The sequence below is a fragment of the Pinus tabuliformis genome, chromosome 1_1 (assembly GCF_031772625.1).
Source record: "Pinus tabuliformis cultivar Carrire ecotype Pingquan chromosome 1_1, CPIR1, whole genome shotgun sequence".
NCBI lineage: Eukaryota > Viridiplantae > Streptophyta > Pinopsida > Pinales > Pinaceae > Pinus > Pinus tabuliformis.
Genome location: NC_142297.1, coordinates 412,032,236 through 412,052,254, shown reverse-complemented (window position 1 = coordinate 412,052,254; position 20,019 = coordinate 412,032,236). Strand labels below are relative to the sequence as shown.

General features: G+C 40.2%; 1 protein-coding gene across 1 annotated transcript in view; it reads left to right on the top strand.

Moving 5' to 3' along the window:
• Positions 1–20,019, top strand: part of LOC149213437 (uncharacterized) — a 231,472-nt gene that overhangs the window by 76,545 nt on the left and 134,908 nt on the right. Inside the window, exon 4 of the mRNA XM_089390759.1 lies at positions 5,959–6,015. Coding sequence (XP_089246885.1) covers positions 5,959–6,015 — 57 coding nt within the window. The remainder of the gene's footprint in view (positions 1–5,958; positions 6,016–20,019) is intronic.

Genomic DNA, 20,019 nt, shown 5'->3' with positions numbered 1-20,019 from the left:
GATCGTCTTGTGCAACTGCACTGCTGATCTTCCTCGGCTAGAAACCCTCGGTAACAACTCCTCTGGCCTTGCTTTGTCAGGTACTGTTCTGACTACAGTACCTCACCAACTCCACTCTGCAATATTTCTGCAGCCTTCTAGACTCCAGCAACTGCCTCTCTGTGAATTGCGTCAGCCCCTTTTTGCCTCACACTAGCTCTGCGTCACCCCAGATGGGTCTACATCAGCCCTCTAGCCCTCTGCGTCAGCAACGTTGGCCTCTCTGAGGCTTTGCGCAGCTCCCGACTTCTTGTGTGGCTTTGGCTGGCTTTGCATCACACTTCTTGGCTTCTGCATTGCTAGAAACAACTTTTGTCACCTCGGGACAACTGTTTTTTTGTTGCTATTGCTCTGCTCGGCTGATGTCTTTTAGTCCTCTTATGATTTGCAATCACGCTGTGATATCATGTTGAAGTTTCTAAGTTTACTTAGTTTAGAAACCCTTCATGCACCTTTTCTGATTTATTCGTACCTACTTGTTATTTTCTTTAACAAGTTATTTACGAAGTAAATATTGGAAATAAACACTAGTGCATGCTCAACATATTATAGATCAGCAACTAAAAGAAACAAGAACAAACACACCACATGACACCATTTTTTTTGGACTAATGTCCTCGGAAAAACCCAATGCGGGAAAACCGGTGCAACTATATGAGGGTTTTCTTATTAAGCAATATCAGAGTACAATCTGGGTGCTGAAATTGGCCTACCCAACAGAGAATTTCCTTAGTAGCTATACCTCACAGTTTGAGAGAAATCTCCTAGTTGAAACCCCGGAAAATCCTTTCGGCAGCTCAGCACAAAACTGCTTTGCAACCCCAGCGTTTGCCCAAACTGGACTGTGTCAGGTCCTCTCTGTCGCACGCTTGCCTTGCGTCAGCCTTTCTAGGCCTGCGTCAGCCCCAAGAGGCCCTGCGTCAGCTCTTGGAGCCTCTGCATCAGCCGCGCTGGCCCCTCTGGTGCTTTGCGCAGCACTTGGCTGCCTCTGCGTGGCCCTGCGTGAGCCCTTGCTAGCTCGCGTCACCCTCCTTGGCTGCTGCGTTGCTCTCCCCACACAATCTCCGCCTTCTTTGTTTCTCTATACTCAATGCCCCTTAGCTACTCTCCCGATCACTGATTCTATATCTCTTAGCAAACCCCGCTCTAGAGAATAGAATGACTGATCATCTGGTGTACTCTTTGAGTGACCCTCAAGCCTCCTCTTATACTTTTCCTGTTGACATCTCAACGGATGAGATTAAGACCCTAATCAACGGCTAAGATTAGATCTGGCTTTATCCATGTCTTTTGGACCACTTTAACACAGATTCATATTAATACACATTAATATTTTATTTTCCCTAAGTTTAGACTTAGGGACTCCATCAAAAATATTAATTATTTTAATATCTCATGATCTGTTTAGAATCTACCCAAACCCTTTTTGGGTATTGGAGATCTCATGTGCTCCTACCTCTCCACCAAATTTCGTGGCTAGAGCACATTTAATGCTACCCCAAATCAACAGCCACTAGGGAAGAGGAAGCTATCCCATTCATCAGGTTGTGGTCTTTTTGCAAGGCAAAAGGAGATAGGATGAAGAATGAAAGTGATGAAAGATCACAAAGAAGGAAACAATTAGTGTCAAAACGAAAAGAAAGATTTCGAAAGTTCGGTACTCCAAAGAAGAAAAAGAAGAACATGGCTAAAGTAAGATGCTATGATTGTCACAATTTTGGACACTACAGAAGAGACTGTCCTAATCGCAAGAGGGACAGGGAAGAAGACTATTCTACTAAGGAAGTAAAAGAACCTGAGACAAAGAAGCGTAAGAAGGAAGAAGCTAAAAGATGATCTTCTTCATTAGAAGGTTTCTTTCACTTGTAAGTTATAGATAGGAAGCAATGTAAAGCAGATAGGATGCATTAGAAAGAAGCATCGTAATAAAAGCATTAGAGATAAGAGCTCATGACATGAGAAGCAGAAAGTATGTTTGGTACAAATCCTACTGATTTCAAAAATAGGAAGCTCTTAGGAAACCTCATTAATACTTATAGAAGCAGAGGTCATCATCGTTTGGATCATCATAGAAGAAAACATTTGCCGAATGAGGATATGAAACATCCTCGAGTTCCTTTGACAGAATTCTCATCAAAGGATTCACCGATAAAGAAAGGAAGCAAAAGGTTTTCATCAGGAATTCCAACTTGTGGGATTCAAAGGATGATGGTATGATGACACAACAAGAAAGCATGTCTAAAGGATAAAGTCCTTTCGAATAAAGCTACTACAAGAAGTCTGGATGATTGAAAGAAAGATGAGGTATGTATGCTCACATAGATTATGGTAAAAAGTCATGTCATATGGTTACTATGGATCACTATCCTGGGAAATCTGATCAAGAGAAGAAAGAATCTCCTCCTCCGAAGAATTGCAGAATAGCATAAGTCACACTAGATGAAATCAACATAATATATGAATCATGAGGAAGCTGACTACAATCAAGGAACTCTAATTGAAAGCTCCTGGGAATGAAGTGTGTAAGAGAAGGGAGGAAGAGATCGTGATAATACACAACGATGGTAGAAGGCATTCAACATTCGAAGTCCAAGAAATTTTGACTAGAATATCTCCCAAAAGGATGTGAAGACTCTAATGGAAGTCGGAAAAAGATAAAGACCCTTGACACTGAATATCTATGGGAGATGTGTCAATCTACATGCAGGATGCTGATACTTACAGGAAGATGTCACGGTGAAAGATCATCATAAAGGTAACTTTGATTTGAAGTGTTCATTGATTATTTTTGAACTAACATCTGGATGGGCTTATGTAGGACTGTCAAAGGGAAGATCTGTGAATGACTTCAAAACAAAACATATAGAAGGATGTAATGTCCTTCCGGAAATATGGCATGAAAGTAGAATGACATAAAGCAAAGCCAGATGGAAAATCTAATATATCACTTTCTGATGAGTTGAGGACATTACCGACTCATGAACAAAATTGATAAATGATTTATGACCTATATATAAAAGTTCCCAAAGGATGAAGACTCCTTATAATAGAAGAAAATTCATGACATCGAAGAAAGGAGCTCTTCATGCAGCTGATTGTTTTAAGATCTCCACATAAAGAGCTACTATAAGTCCCTGGTTAAGAGGGAGCCCGAGAAGAAGCTTCTTACTTGGAAGAAACTCGGAAATTCCTAAGCCGAAAGCTTAGATTCCTCTGCGATAGGAATGAGTACATTCCTTTAATGGAATAAAACCTCTTGGTATAAGGAGGAGCAATAGACATGTTGTTTAGTGCTTCTCCTGAGAAGACAGAATGGAGGATTGTGTAATCATTTGGCATCTGATGCTCTTGTGGCATGAGATAGGGAATCCCATGAAAGTGTAGTCGTGGAGGACTGATATTCTTTTGGGACTAGGGAGTCCAAGAAAAAAATAGTCCTTATGGAGCATATCCTGAGAGAACTCGGGTGGGGTATGTTTTGAGAGATACAATGATGAGTATGTCTATAAATCATTGGTCTCATTGGCATTTTGCTCTGACCTTGTGGAAAGATAGAGCTACTAGTCAAGGCCTTGCTATATAAATGCTGGTTGGTATGATGCTATACAAATGAGTTACAAATCCGAATTATTCTTATGAGAGATTCTTTAGATTGAGAAAGTCCAAGGTCTTCATAATGACATGTAGTTATGATTTTATGTAAAGAAATGTAAATAAGAAAATAATGATTATTATGTTGACTTGCTTCATGGGTTTCATGAGCAAGGTATATTGTTTTTGAGTCAAGACTCCCATTGAGAGTCTTTAGGGTTTATTCATTTAGACATAAAGAAGTCATTATCATGTAAATGAAGTCATGTTACACTTTGTAATAGGTCAATATTGTCTATGTAAAGTATCCTCCAAGAATTTGTCACCAAACCCCTTCAAGTCGGCCTACAAACCATGAAGAAACTACAAGATGAAGTCGGCCTAAACTCCAGCTGTCAAGTCGACCTAAAGGGTAGTGAAGAAGGGTATAAATAGCCCTACTCGGCCTCATTTGGAGACACACAATTCAGACAAGCATTCACTGGAAAAGTGCGAAGAGAAGGCAAAAGAAAGAGGGCTAAAAGAAGAGCAAAGAAGGAGCAACAAAAGAGAAGTGCAAAGGTTCTCCAGGGACATCATCTTTTGGGTATAACGAAGATTCTTCTGGGAAGTATGAAGTCTGGGCAGCAGATTCCTCTGGGTAGTGCGAAGTCTGGGCAACAGATTCTTCTGGGAAAGTGCAAAGTCTGGGTAGCAAATTCTTTGGGGTAGTGCGAAGTTAAGGCAGTGAAATTCTTTTGGGGCAGCAAGAGAGGGACTCTACTAAGTGATCAAAGCAGAGACCGAGGTTCTCTCTAGAAGACCTAGAGACCAAGATTCTCTAGGGAAGTTGTGAAGGTGCAATATAAGAGATAGAGACCGAGTTTCTCTAGGAGGAAAGGCAAAGGAAGGAAGAGGCAGAACATCAAGGTGGGTGACAAGGTTCTTGGGAGGATACTATAGTCAAGGGTCTGTGTCATGGTCTTGGTACTTATCAATTGAAGATCTAGAAGAAGAATTTTATCAGGTTTTCCTCTCAAGAGGTGAGAGGTTTTGGCCCTGGCTGGAGAAGCCTATATACTGTGTCACTTGTCTTTATTTATTGGTAATTGTCTTGATGAAAAGAACACACTAAAAAGATAACAAAAAAAATCATAAGTTAAGAAGTAAAAACATATCACAAGCAATTATCAAGCAGAGAAATTGTTAACATTGAATGCCCTAGATTTCTCAACACTTTACTTATATTCAGAGCTTACTTGTGCTCTTGTCCTAGGATAATGGCCCAATTGAGAAAATTACAAATATACGATGGTTTGGATCTAATCTAGCAGATCAGGGTCTAGATCGGTCCTCGATATCATTGGCTGATTTGTATCTCCAAACTGCACTTCAGCACTTCCTTGGACACGACAGATTAGAATGGAAGTCCTCCTCCACTCCTCACTTAGATGCCTCTTTCAATGTCTTGTGTTGCTGTCTGGTGTGTCTTCTCCTCTCCTTAGCCTTGCTTTTATAACTTTATATTGAGCTAGATCCCTCACCCTAATATGCAAATTGATTGATGACCGAGATTAGATCTCATCTCACTTGAGACCAAGGGTTGATATCAAAATACAATCGTTAAAATAATTTACTTTACTTTTCCTATGTTTATTGTAGCTCATTTAGCTAAACATAATAATTATGTGCTTTTCCTAAGTTTAAAACTTAGGCTAAGTTACATTAGCGACTTGCTCACACTTGAGTTAGTGTTTTGAGGAGATCTGTGGGTGACTTTTGTATACCTAGACACTTAGGCCTTTGTAGAAGTACCTACCTGAGCTACAAACATCAACAATGATTTATTCCTCTACATGGCTTATCAACATCATTTAGAACCTATCACCTATGATTCATTAATCTACCAAGGACTTAACAAAGCTTGGTCACACATAAATTCTAAGTGATCATAGATTCATTACAACATGTGACTAAACCATGAACATGTCAAAGCATTATTTTTCCTAATGTATTGAAAGTTGAAACATATCCTTGCGCTTCTCCTAGTCCTTTCCAGCTGTGTATTCTTGACAAGTTTATGCTTTAATTGTCCGATGTCACACTTTATTATTGTTAATATTATGACTGTCATCCTTAAAATACTGTTGTTAGATATGATTTACTCTTTTTGTTGACATTATGACTGACATTTATTCTTGGCAGGTTACATGGATAGTGATTAATGTACACATAATATATATTATTACAAAATTGTTTTGTGGGAGAAACAAGACAAGCTGGACTGGAGCTATTTCATATTTAAATCATTCTTTGATGATTGTGGGATTATTTGTTTTTGTATTGCAGTATACACCTGCCGTGGAAGACAAAATTATTGGCATTGTTGTTGATAGCAAGTCTGATGTAAGTATAATTTACACTATATTTGGAGTTCGTTTCTGTAAATTTGGCATTACTCCACAGGCTTGCTTTGTAATTTCAAGGAATATCTTTGACTTTTCCAATTCTGCATTCACCAACTGTCATATCCATTTGAATTTTTTGAATAAATTGTTCTTGTTATGTTTTATTCAACTCAATTTCCGATGTGAGTTGGTGATGCCGTTCCAAAAATTCTACACAGCCCTTAATGGATTCTGTGCAAGTCATCATCTGTTGTGACTCTGCCATGATCAACATTAGCATCTTTTATCTTTTAGAATTGTTCTAGATATATTTACGGTCCTCAGGGATCTTTGTAATGTCATACTGATCACTTTGTATCAGTTCTTCATAACGCCAATAGATTTTGGACAAGGGATCATTTTAGGAGATCGTCAGGAAACATGTTATCTTTGCAAATCTATACTAGCCTCATAGTCTAAAAGGTAGACACTTAACAAATTTGTTGAAACTAAAATATGCTCTTTTGTTTTTAAACATATTATAATTTTTATTGAAATAAAATAATTGATAGTAATAGAAGTGAAGTCAAATCTTGATTTTCAGTTGTGAACAATTTTGAAAAGGAAAATAAAAAAATAGACCTTACTTCTTGATAGCTGTCATTTGGCGGGTTTCTTGAAGTCTTGATTCATTTGTGTTATTTGAACTATGATGCAATATATCATCAAAAAGTTCACATGTGGTCACTGATGCCAAAAACTTTTGTTTCTAGCTACCTAGTTGTTGAAATCAGAGAGAAAGTGGTCCAGCTAAATTTAGAGATGCACTAAATTTGGCAGCGGACCCATCAGAAGTCCACTAAAGCCAGATTTAATTTTTTCTCTAATGTTTAACTTAGGAAAATTTTAAATTATCCTAAGTGGGCAATGAATTAATCTCAGCCCTTGGATCTTTTGATCTTCAGCCTTGAGATCAAAGTGTGGGCCCAGGTCGATTTGAGGGGGCAAAAGGGGTTGTATGGAGTTAGTATGTATCAGATTTGTTTTGGTGACAGCTTTCAGCAAGAAGGCAGCAGAGCTTCAGCGCAGCTAGGGCTTCAACAACACGCTATGGCATCAAAGAAAGAGGGCACAGCAGCTGCAGAACACAACAGCAGTGTCCAACACTCAAAGACAACACAGAATAGGCACACACAAGGGCTGTACGACCTGTACGAAATTTATACATGGCCTGCGCAGGGGGCCTTCAGCTAGGTCGTTTTCCAGCAAGGCTGAGTTGTTTTTTTGGGTCAAATTTTATCATAAGGAAGGTCTTCCTTCTTAATGTAATTTTTTTTTTGAAGAATATTTGTTGAGACAGCCTTAATAGAAGCCACCAGATAAGCAGGTTTTCACGTGTTGGGTTTCCTGGCTAAATCGTTGTGTTTTATAGTGATATGACTGTGTTTTTATTTCTGGGTTATTGTTATTATTTCTGCTACATGTTAAGTTAGAAAAAATGAACATACTTTTGGAAAGAAGTTAAATTTCAGTTTCAGTCATTTGTTATTTTCGGACGATAGTTAGCTGAGTTTTAGTGAAACTAACAAGGTATCAGAGTGAGGCTTTGTATGAAGACCAGTCATCAGGGAAAGAGCAACATGGAAGAGGGAGCAGCGCTTGGGTTTAAGGCACAGTTCAGAGTTTCCAACCACCAGAGGGTGCATTCAACTAGCCAAACAACGAAATTAGTCAGTCAAATTAGCATTAGGGTTTGAGCAAAAGTTGACCAGGAAGATGGCATTTCAGGGTTTGAGACTGGAACACAGTTTGGAAGGAGCCTCCAATTTCTGTGCCTAGAGAGAGAGGATGCTTGTGGTGTTGGAGGACCAAGGGGTCAAAGAGTTTGCAGAAAATTTCTTGGCTCAACATGTAGACCCTCACCTGTTAGCTCAGCATAACAAGAGGGATGCTAGGGCAAGGAGGATAATCCTTGAAGGGGTCAAGGAGCATATTATTCCTCTCATAGTAGGCAAGAAGACAGCGCATGTGATGTGGACAACAGTCTTGAATTTGTATTAGGGTACCAGTGAAGCGAGGAAACTGGTTTAAAAGGACAAAGTCAGGGCAATACGCATGACCAAGGGGGAGTCCATTGCAACCTACTTGAATAAGTTCACCACGGTCTAGGATGAGGTTGTTGGGGTGAATGAGACTGTTTTAGATAGTGACCTAGTGAGCCTTGCGTTGTCAGGGCTTCACAAGTTGTGGGATAACTTCCATGACATAGTCACAGGTAGAGAGAAGCTTCTAGACTAGGAGCGACTGTGGAGTGATTGCATGCAGGAAGAAATCAGAAGGTAGACAAGGTCAGGGACTCATGTCAAGCAGGAGGATGAGGAGAACTTTCCCCTAGTTGGCAAAGGGGGCAAAGGCAAAGGCAAGAAACATGCAGGACCAATCGAGTCCAGCTCGAAAGGTCCAAATATGCAGGAAAAAATCAGAAGGTAGACAAGGTCAGGGACTCATGTCATGCAGGAGGATGAGGAGAACTTTACCCTAGTTGGCAAAGGGGGCAAAGGCAAAGGCAAGAAACATGCAGGACCAATCGAGTCCAGCTCGAAAGGTCCAAATACCTGTCGAAAATAAAGTGTTTCTAGTGCCATCAATTTGGACACTATGCTTCTAAGTGTCCACAAAGAAAGAAAGGGTCCACAAAAGACCAAGTAACAACTATTTTTGAAATAGATGAGTTCAATTTTTTCAAATTCTAATGTTCTATGCTATTAAAATCACTTAAATCCAAAACTTCTTTATGCTGCAAAATAAATTAAGTAATTGTAGATAGAACATAATGTTGGAAAACCAAGGATATTATATTAGGGTTTTGTTGTCGCGCAAATTGACACGACAACGCTCAGACCGGGCGCTGTCACTCTGATCCCCGATCCCTCCGTTTAAGCCTGTCTCCCGTGGCTAAGGGGGGTAGTCCCTGTGAGATGATGAGACCAACTGTCGGCCAGTTGGTTGGGAGACACGAGATACGATATAAAAAGCACTCGATGGATTTGATTAATTTAGCAGACCAGTGCCTTAAAAGATTGTTATTAAAACGATTACTTGTTAAATGATATAGAAACATAAACCGTGAACAGCAATCATTTGTCATCAAAGGCATCAGCCAAAACACAATGCTCTTAGAATGACCAAAACGATATCCAGCGATTGAGAATTTTCAAAAATGAATGCTTTAAACCACCACGAATCATAAACCATTAACCAGATATCAATTTTGCATCTCGACTTGAAAAAATTCAGATCTCAGCATGAAAGATATAAATCCCGAAAATCACTAGATCTGACGAAGAGAATTTTCCACAAAATTTTTTCGAAATTAAAAAAAAAAAAAAAAAATCTAAAAATAAAAATCTAAAAGTTAATCTAAAATCTGAATAAAATACAATTCAAAATTTTAAAATCTAAACTAATAAAACTAAGCCTAAAATCTTTTTTTTTTTTTACTTTATTTATTTATTTTTAAACAAAAATTTAAAAAAAACATCTATCCTAAAACAAAAATTAAAATCTTAAATCTAAAACTTTAAATAAAACTAAATCTAAACAATTTTTACAAATAAATCCCTTTTTTATATTTTTTTATTTCTCATTTTTTATATTATAAAAATCCTAAAAAAAGAAAAAATCTAAAACTAAACTCTAAAATCTATAAAAAAAATGAAACTTAACATTTAAAATTTGATAAAATTTAAGCTCTAACACAAAAGGCTAAAATTGAATATCACTTAGCTTTAACCCTAAAAAAAACCGAAACCATTTCTAATGCCAAACACTAAATTTTAAACACTCAAAAAACAAATCTAATAAAATGCTAAACAAAAATATCTAAGCTAACGAAGAAAGGAAAAAATCGTAACCCTGTTTTAACACAAAAAGACTGAACGCGTAAATAAAAAAATTTCGATGCGAGCACAGGTGACGGCGGCATGTTTGACAGGCCTGCGGGTCGGTTTTGAGCGTGCAGATGAAATCGAGATCACAGCGATACGATGATCCTAACATGCATTGTCAGCGAAGGTCGAAAATTTAAAATCGTTTTAGAGCTTACCTGAATGCCCGCGTGAATGCTGTGATAACCTTACATGGAATACTTGTTACCAACGCGTGAACACAAAATGTATCTGCGTCCTCGCCGTCTCATGCAGGTTCTAATGGCAGAAGTACTCTATTCGCAATGCAGGATGACCAGCATAAACCCCAGGGAAACGTGTTCCTTTGTGTCGGCGGACAGAGGGAAATTGCAGGCGGGAAAATGCACAATCGATGGCTGAGATGTGAGACTGAAATGCGGTTTCGTCCAAATCGTCTGCCCTCTGGCGCTTTCACGCCTTATATCTGCGTGCTCATTTAAAATTCACCTTACATGAATGCTTAATGCTTGAGGCGTGCAGCGTTTAGCGACCAAGTGATGATGATTAACTGAATGCTTGGGAAATTTTTTCAGTTAAGGTTGCTTGCTATCCAAATGCTTGCGGGTTGGTCTGAATGATCTTGCAGAGTACTGACGCCCACATACAGCAGAGGAACTCTCTACGTTGGACACAATGATATGCCTGGCCTGCATAGGTAAAATAAACACTTTCCCTCCTTTGAATACTTAGACAGCAAACAGAGAAAGTTCCTGAGGGTTTGCAGGTAGTGAAAGGCGTAACAAAGTTTAGATGCTTCATACGCCAGATATATCACCCACGCGTGCATCTTTTAATGTAAACTGATTTGCAGCTACGCTCTGACAGATTTTTTTCCGAAAACCCTGGACAAGAAAACAAAACCCTAATGAAAAATCTATAAAGCAAAAATTTGAAACCCTAGATCAGCTTAATTAATTTACAGATTTGGCCCCTTAACAGCCAGATTCAACAATAAGCACGGAAACATTTTAAAGAAATAAAGATTTTTAGATTTTCACTGTGAAGAAATTCAGAAAATCTCTCATGCAAATTAAAAATAAACTGAATGATAGACCCAGGATCAAATCCAACTGGACTCAGCAAAAAATGCTCGTGGGAGTTGGCTGGTTCAGCCGAGAACTTCCCCGAATGCCCACAAATTTCCTTCAGAAAATGTTTCCTGCACAGCTCAAAACAACCGTCAATAAAGAGGGCAAAAATGCTGCTAGATCTCAGGAAGTAATGGAGATACCTGCCATTATGTTAAATTGGCAACTAGGGCCAAACTCCATGTGGGTCAGCTTATTTATGGCAGCTGATATTTTTATTGGATCCCTCTTGTCGAGAGGTGTAGGATTGATCCAAAGATCATCCGATTCCGATAAGTATTTATGGAGATATGAATTTATTTTGTTTATGTAATTATTATCAAGCCGACCAGCACTTATGTAGGCTCTAGAGGCCCAACCGACGTGTCTATTCAACCGCTACAAGTTAGTATAAATAAAAGAGGATTTGATGTCATTTGAGACATACATTATTGTGTTGATCTCTTCCTCTCCACGTTTTGGGTTTTTGGAGCAGGAGAGAGACACCATGAAAATGTACGCTGGCCTATGATGCCCTAGCCACAGTAAATCTATCAGCGGCATTTAAGGGTGCCCTAGCCATAGCATTTGAGGGTACTCTTGACAGCAATAAATGATAATCTAATGCAGCAAAGGGAGGCACTTATACGCAGTCTAGAAGAGACTTAATTCCACTAAGAAAGGAGGTTCTAAACGCAACCATAAGATGCCCTAAGTCACAGCAAAGGGAGGCTCAATATGCAGTCCATGAAGGCACAGTAATTAGATTCTTATACGCTGTTCTATATGCAGCAAGAAGAGGGACTTCGCTGTCCCTATAAACACAGTCCTAGGAGACTCTTTAACGCAGGTAAGAAGATGCCCTAGGTACAGTTCAGTGGGTGCCCTATCCGCAGTCATAATGTGCCCTAGCCGCAAGCTTATGAAGAATCATATATGCAATCCTGATTCACGCAAAGGATACATGCAGCCCTGTTCACACAAAGGATTCACGCAATGGATAAAACGCAAATCTTATAATGCAATTCTGTTCACGCAAAGGATACATGCAGTCCTGTACACTTGTTATATGCAGTCAAATGGATTAGAAGTATCCTCGGGAGGGTCTAAGGTACAGTATCCCTGTAGCAGACAACAGTATAACTTGGCATAGGAATATATTACAATGAGAAGACCAGATCTATTATTCTCAGCATACTTGTAACTTGATGATCTCATAACAGTATACCTCAGCGTCCTTCATTCTTGCTTCAACCGCACATATTTGTGATCACTGTCTCAGTCCGGATACCTTCGTGGAAAGATACAACAGAAAAATGATCTTGGTGATACAGCTGTGAAGTTGTAACGACGATGGTTTCAGTGTCAAGTAAGATCTTGTTAAAGGCTGTTGTAGTAATAACAATGATAGTTACATTCTCGGCATATACAGAAGTATTTTTGTGCCCTTACTATCCTCACTGTCTGGGTCTAATGGAGATCATAGTAATGCTGTAGTTGCTATCTCAGTCTCAGCATTGATGTGATCATGTTGGAGAGTATTTAAGTGATGACTGTGTCCACTACACTCTAAGCATAATCTACAGTGATAGAATGGCATACCTGTAGCAGCCATATGACAATGAATAGCAGTGATAGAATGTCATCTGTTAAGGCAGCAACATGATGATGATGCACATTAGTATGGGCAGCGTGAAGTTGAAAGATGATCATGGATATGAAGGGCAGCATGATGATGGATAAGATCATGGACATGGGCAACATGATGTAGATCATGGACAGCATGATGTATGAGATCATGAGCATCATGATGGTGCTACACAGTAAGGTGCAGCAAATGGACGAGATGCAGCACGATGATAGGTGAAGGAGTCACCTTGGAGGATCAGTTGAAGCAGAATGTCTTCAACTGATCTCATCGTTATAGAAGATGATCTATGCTCAGATCTAGACAAGTCAAAGTGTTGACTTCTGTTGTAAATGTACTCTCTCTCTCTCTCTCTTTCTCTGTTGAACTTTGAAGATAAAAGAAGAATTGATCAAAGGGTTTCCCCACACATTGTGGGGTTTGTCCCTGGCTCGCGCCATATCTTGTGTCCTCTTGTCTTGGCTTGTCTTCTGCGTTTTATATTTATGTTCTATCTGCAGTTTATCATTATGCTGATGTGATTGCTATCTGTGAAAATTTGAATAAATTGCTCTAGCATAGAACATACCTAAACTTAACATGGTATCAGAGCTGAGGTGAAGACAATGCCCAAGCAAGAGTGAAGGAGCAATCACCAAAGACAGTTGGGACAAGACAAAAAGATCAATGGGTTCTTCACAATTCACTTAGGGTGAAGTCGAAGCAAAGCATATTATCAGAATGGCACAGCAAAACTTCAGATGGCATACCTAAAGATCACTTCATTGGGAAGTTCGGATCTAAGGGTGGAAGGAGAGGTAGATTTCTTGGTTATGAGTTCAGCCCTTATGCGAATAGCAGAGATGCCGGTCATCCAAGACAGTGGTCGACTCTTCCACGAAAGCAAGGAACCCCAAAATCTCTTTTATGTACCTGATTGAACCTGATGTCCATCTCGGAAATGGAAGTCAAAGGTTACAAGGTGGCACTTATCAATGGAAAGGTACGTGTTTGAAAATAGATATTTTAAAGATGTTTTTGAGTTCAGGGTTGTATCAAGTTGCAGGAAGTCCACTGGGGACCATGTCCATTGACTCAGCTCTAGAGGTCTGTGAGTCAAATGGTGACTAGGATGCCTGAATTCAAAAGGAAGCATGAAAGTACATGTCTGAAATGTACCAAAGGAAAATATTATAAGGGTACCATTCCCCTCATGCAGCAGGTTCACAGGTTTGGAACAACCCGAGGAGTTTGAGAATCATGATCAAGGAATCTCATGTATACAGGTGGAAGAAAGCCCTCTATGGCTTGAAGAAAAACACCTCAGGCATTATATGAGAGGATTGATAGCTGTCTAATGCAGCTGAGATTCACTAGGAGTGAAACCATTACTCGAAGGTTGTGGATGATAAACTTCTCGTACCGACACCTATGTCTGACAGGTGCAGACCCTCTCATTTATAGGAGACAGAGGGAGTTGGATTCTGAATGTGGGAAGATAAGATGCAAGCTTGTGACTGCCTTGAGGATCTTAACTTTCAGAAGTTATATCGTAATGATGTCGGACCAGATTTGGGAAATGCCTCTAAGTTTCATAAACTCATTCGCGTTGATGTTCTTGGAGAACCTCCGTTCGAACATCTGTGTTGCAGTTAGCATGGTGAGCTCATATTTGGTTGAGCCTCACTAGATTGGTGCCAAGAATCTTCTAAGATATCTTCAGGGCATAATCTCTCATGAATTGAGATACACTGCCGGAAATATGAAACCACATGATTATTCGAATGATGAGTGGGCAGGAAGTATGGAGGATCACTAGAGCACTTCTCAGTGCTGTTTGGAATCTGCCTTGATATCCTGGATGAGCAGGAAGCAGAAGTCGGTGACTCTGAACACCACCAAGGCAGAATACATTGCTGATAGTATGGCCTTCTGTGAGGCAGTCTGGTTGCTGAAGCTCTTCAGTGAGCTGTTTGTACACATGATGAATACCTCTGCGAATCTCTGTGACAACCAGAGATGGGATTCGATTATTGAGGAATCCCGTATTTGACAATTGCTCCAGTAGATAGACATCAATTACTGCCTTATCTGGGATATGGTAAGTCGATGATCAAGGAGGCTCCATCGCACTGAGATGATGTACAGGACAGAGCCCTGAGGAAAGATCAAATTTGTGATTTTCCCGAACGACTTGGAGTTGTCGAGAGACCTTTGTAAAAGGGTCCTGCATGTTGCATACATTGAGCTCTGGGAGCTTTGGGGGGCTTGCAGTTCTATTGGAGCAACATACGACCACAGGGTGACTCACCCTCCCCTGGTGGTGCACACTGAAACAAGATGATTCGCTCTCTTGAGGGACAAGATGATTCGCTCTCTTGTTGGACAAGATGATTCGCTCTCTTGTGTAGCAGGATGATTAGTTCTCCTGTGAGGCTTGGATTGATGTGTTCTCCATGGCGATTGTAGCAGGATTGATGTGTTCTCCTGTGAGGCCTGGATTGATGTGTTCTCCATGGCGATTATAGCAGGATTGATGTGTTCTCCTGTGAGGCCTGGATTGATGTGTTCTCCATGGCGATTGTAGCAGGATTGATGTGTTCTCCTGTGAGGCCTGGATTGATGTGTTCTCCATGGCAGCTTGGATTGATGTGTTCTCCATGGCGATTGTAGCAGGATTGATGTGTTCTCCATGGCGATTGTAGCAGGATTGATGTGTTCTCCTGTGAGGACAGGATTGATTAAGTTCTCCTGTCGAGGCATCCTACCCATGCAGTCTGGGACTCATGGGAAGTACCTCTCATCTGATCAATGAGCAGGGAAATGAAGTTAGGGACCATAGTAGTATCGATGGACGCATCGTTGTATCTACTGTACTCCCTATGCTAGGATGTCCTCCATTGATCTGGGATCAATGATACTGGTCTGGGACCAGTGGTAGAAGTTGTACATGCTATGACGCTGACTTCGGGTCGGCTGAGACTGGTCTGGGACCAGTGGTACATACTCCGAGACTGACTTCATGTCAGTGCAGTACTGGTCTGGGACCAGTGAGAGTGGTACATACTATGACGCTGGCTTCGGGTCGGTTGAGACTGGTCTGGGACCAGTGGTACACTCTCTGAGACTGCGATACTGGTCTGGGACCAGTGGTAGGAGTGGTACTTACCTTGAAGCTGACTTCGGGTCAGTTGAGACTGGTCTGGGACTAGTGGTATGCACTCTGAGACTAACTTCAGGTCAGTAGAGAATGATATGACTCATTCTCGATCAATTCTTCTTGTTCATAGTTCAGCGGAGATGAGCAGAGCAGAGCAGAGCAAAGCCAGTAAAGCTGAGCAGAGCAGAGCCAGCCGAGCCAGCAGCGCTGAGCAGAGCAGAGCAAAGCCAGCAGAGCTGAGTAGAGCACGCAGAGCTAGGCAGAGTAGTGCAAGGCACTAATGGTAGAGATAGTACAGTCGTACATATGGATCAGCGGATGGAGTTCTCCCTAGTTGAGAGGGAGTGTTAAATTGGCAACTAGGGCCAAACTCCATGTGGGTCAGCTTATTTATGGCAGTTGATATTTTTATTGGATCCCTCTTGTCGAGAGGTGTAGGATTGATCCAAAGATCATCCGATTCCGATAAGTATTTATGGAGATATGAATTTATTTTGTTTATGTAATTATTATCAAGCCGACCAGCACTTATGTAGGCTCTAGAAGCCCAACCGACGTGTCTATTCAACCGCTACAAGTTAGTATAAATAAAAGAGGATTTGATGTCATTTGAGACATACATTATTGTGGTGATCTCTTCCTCTCCACGTTTTGGGTTTTTGGAGCAGGAGAGAGACACCATGAAAATGTACGCTGGCCTATGATGCCCTAGCCACAGTAAATCTATCAGCGGCATTTAAGGGTGCCCTAGCCATAGCATTTGAGGGTACTCTTGACAGCAATAAATGATAATCTAATGCAGCAAAGGGAGGCACTTATACGCAGTCTAGAAGAGACTTAATTCCACTAAGAAAGGAGGTTCTAAACACAACCATAAGATGCCCTAAGTCACAGCAAAGGGAGGCTCAATATGCAGTCCATGAAGGCACAGTAATTAGATTCTTATACGCTGTTCTATATGCAGCAAGAAGAGGGACTTCGCTGTCCCTATAAACACAGTCCTAGGAGACTCTTTAACGCAGGTAAGAAGATGCCCTAGGTACAGTTCAGTGGGTGCCCTATCCGCAGTCATAATGTGCCCTAGCCGCAGGCTTATGAAGAATCATATATGCAATCCTGATTCACGCAAAGGATACATGCAGCCCTGTTCACACAAAGGATTCACGCAATGGATAAAACGCAAATCTTATAATGCAATTCTGTTCACGCAAAGGATACATGCAGTCCTGTACACTTGTTATATGCAGTCAAATGGATTAGAAGTATCCCCGGGAGGGTCTAAGGTACAGTATCCCTGTAGCAGACAACAGTATAACTTGGCATAGGAATATATTACAATGAGAAGACCAGATCTATTATTCTCAGCATACTTGTAACTTGATGATCTCATAACAATATACCTCAGCGTCCTTCATTCTTGATTCAACCGCACATATTTGTGATCACTGTCTCAGTCCGGATACCTTCGTGGAAAGATACAACAGAAAAATGATCTTGGTGATACAGCTGTGAAGTTGTAACGACGATGGTTTCAGTGTCAAGTAAGATCTTGTTAAAGGCTGTTGTAGTAATAACAATGATAGTTACATTCTCGGCATATACAGAAGTATTTTTGTGCCCTTACTATCCTCACTGTCTGGGTCTAATGGAGATCATAGTAATGCTGTAGTTGCTATCTCAGTCTCAGCATTGATGTGATCATGTTGGAGAGTATTTAAGTGATGACTGTGTCCACTACACTCTAAGCATAATCTACAGTGATAGAATGGCATACCTGTAGCAGCCATATGACAATGAATAGCAGTGATAGAATGTCATCTGTTAAGGCAGCAACATGATGATGATGCACATTAGTATGGGCAACGTGAAGTTGAAAGATGATCATGGATATGAAGGGCAGCATGATGATGGATAAGATCATGGACATGGGCAACATGATGTAGATCATGGACAGCATGATGTATGAGATCATGAGCATCATGATGGTGCTACACAGTAAGGTGCAGCAAATGGACGAGATGCAGCACGATGATAGGTGAAGGAGTCACCTTGGAGGATCAGTTGAAGCAGAATGTCTTCAACTGATCTCATCGTTATAGAAGATGATCTATGCTCAGATATAGACAAGTCAAAGTGTTGACTTCTGTTGTAAATGTACTCTCTCTCTCTCTCTTTCTCTGTTGAACTTTGAAGATAAAAGAAGAATTGATCAAAGGCTTTCCCCACACATTGTGGGGTTTGTCCCTGGCTCGCGCCATATCTTGTGTCCTCTTGTCTTGGCTTGTCTTCTGCGTTTTATATTTATGTTCTATCTGCAGTTTATCATTATGCTGATGTGATTGCTATCTGTGAAAATTTGAATAAATTGCTCTAGCATAGAACATACCTAAACTTAACACATTACTTCAGAAACCCTAACAGCACCCAAACCCTAGCAAGTGAACAAGATACCTGTGCTCACAATACTCTACAAAAAGCTATTATTAACGGCTGAAAATAACATATGCAGAAAATTAAACAATCTCACAACATTTCAAGAGAGTAACACCAGCAAGATATGGACCCCAAAGCCTTCTTTTATTAACCAGGAACAGATTTACAAGAGAGCTTCTTCAGTCTTAGACTCACAGATCGGATGATCTGAAATGACCCCTAGCACCCTATTTAAAGGAAATGATCCCAACGGCTAGTTCGAGTGATCCATGTAGAAATGATCTCGACCGTTGATGAGGATGAAGACATCTCTTGATCTCATCCGTCGATTTATTCACTTAGAATATTATTATTTTATTAGCTAGGGTTTTTGCTTTATTATTTTTTTAATTTTTTATTATTTTTTATTTATTTCATTTTTTAATTTTTAATTTTATTATTTTATTAATTTTATTAATTTTTTTTAATTTTTTAATTCATTTTAAAATGGATCATCAAACTAAGCCTTCGGAAACATCACTTAGGACCTAGGACTTAGGACTCATGAGGGGATTTAAAACATTTTCAACCCTCAAGACACACTTCATGATGACTTTTTACAATTTACATCTCAAGGGGACAATCCCACTTAACATAGACCCTTATAAACCACCCAGTTCTGCGACACAACTATAATCTAGCAGATCAACACATTAGGATTCTCCCAAAGTTCTAAGTGACAAAATCCATCCCGGCTTTGGGGTCAGGTTTGAAGGAAAACTCTGCCGATCGATGGATCGGTGAGACAAAAAACCTTCCGGGACGTAGATTACCACTAGAAAGTTAGGTCCACCTAGGCAATTTACATACATGACTCATGTCTGCTAAGATTATTTACAATTAATATATGCAGACTGGGTTTACAATTAGATTGATCAAGCTGCTGATGACTGCTGGATGGCACGGACACGCTGATCAGGTGCTGCCCCTTTCTTGCAAAGAAAAAGGTGGTGTACTGCATGGGTAGTTGACCAGTAGAGGTCAACATCTGGCTCTACTTGGGGACACTTTGCTGCTTGCAGGAATGTGAGAATCCAGAATCTGCATCCATACAACACAAAAAATAAGTAGCGTCCATCCAAAAATCAGCATATACGTTAAGCACAATAAAGATAAAAGCTCTTCATTTATTAACTATCTAAAGCAGAAACGAAAATGCGGAAAAAACAAGGAGTAGGGTTAGAAATACGATACAAAGGATGCCCTACGGCATCAGATGTGTTCAATATAGTGCATACTGAGCATTTGCCTGCTTTCAGGCAAATCTGTCGGCTGCTTGTCGGATGTGCCATGTCCAATTTTGCATATGGTAGGACTCTTTCCTATCCGAAAATCAAGCTGCTCACGGCCGTCTGATGCATCAAATCTTCTTCTTATTTTCTTTCTCTTACGTTTTTTCTTTCTGGCAGGTTGAATTACTGATGACCTGGAACTTTCTGTTTCAAAACTATCAGATGAAGTATGCGTGATATGTCTTTCTTTAGCCCGCATCTGATCTTTATCATTCTTAAGTCTATCCGGATCACCTTCAATTAACCATCTTTCAATCGAATCAATAACCTCCTCATAATAAGATGGAGCTTGTTGCAGCACATGAGAAGACTCCTGATCTGTTGATGTTTGCTGGTTTCTCTTATCCTCTGCCAATTGCTGAAACCTTTGAACTTGTATTTTAATGGCATCCATCTGACTAGAGTGTTCAACCTTTATAGCACTGATTTGTCTGGCA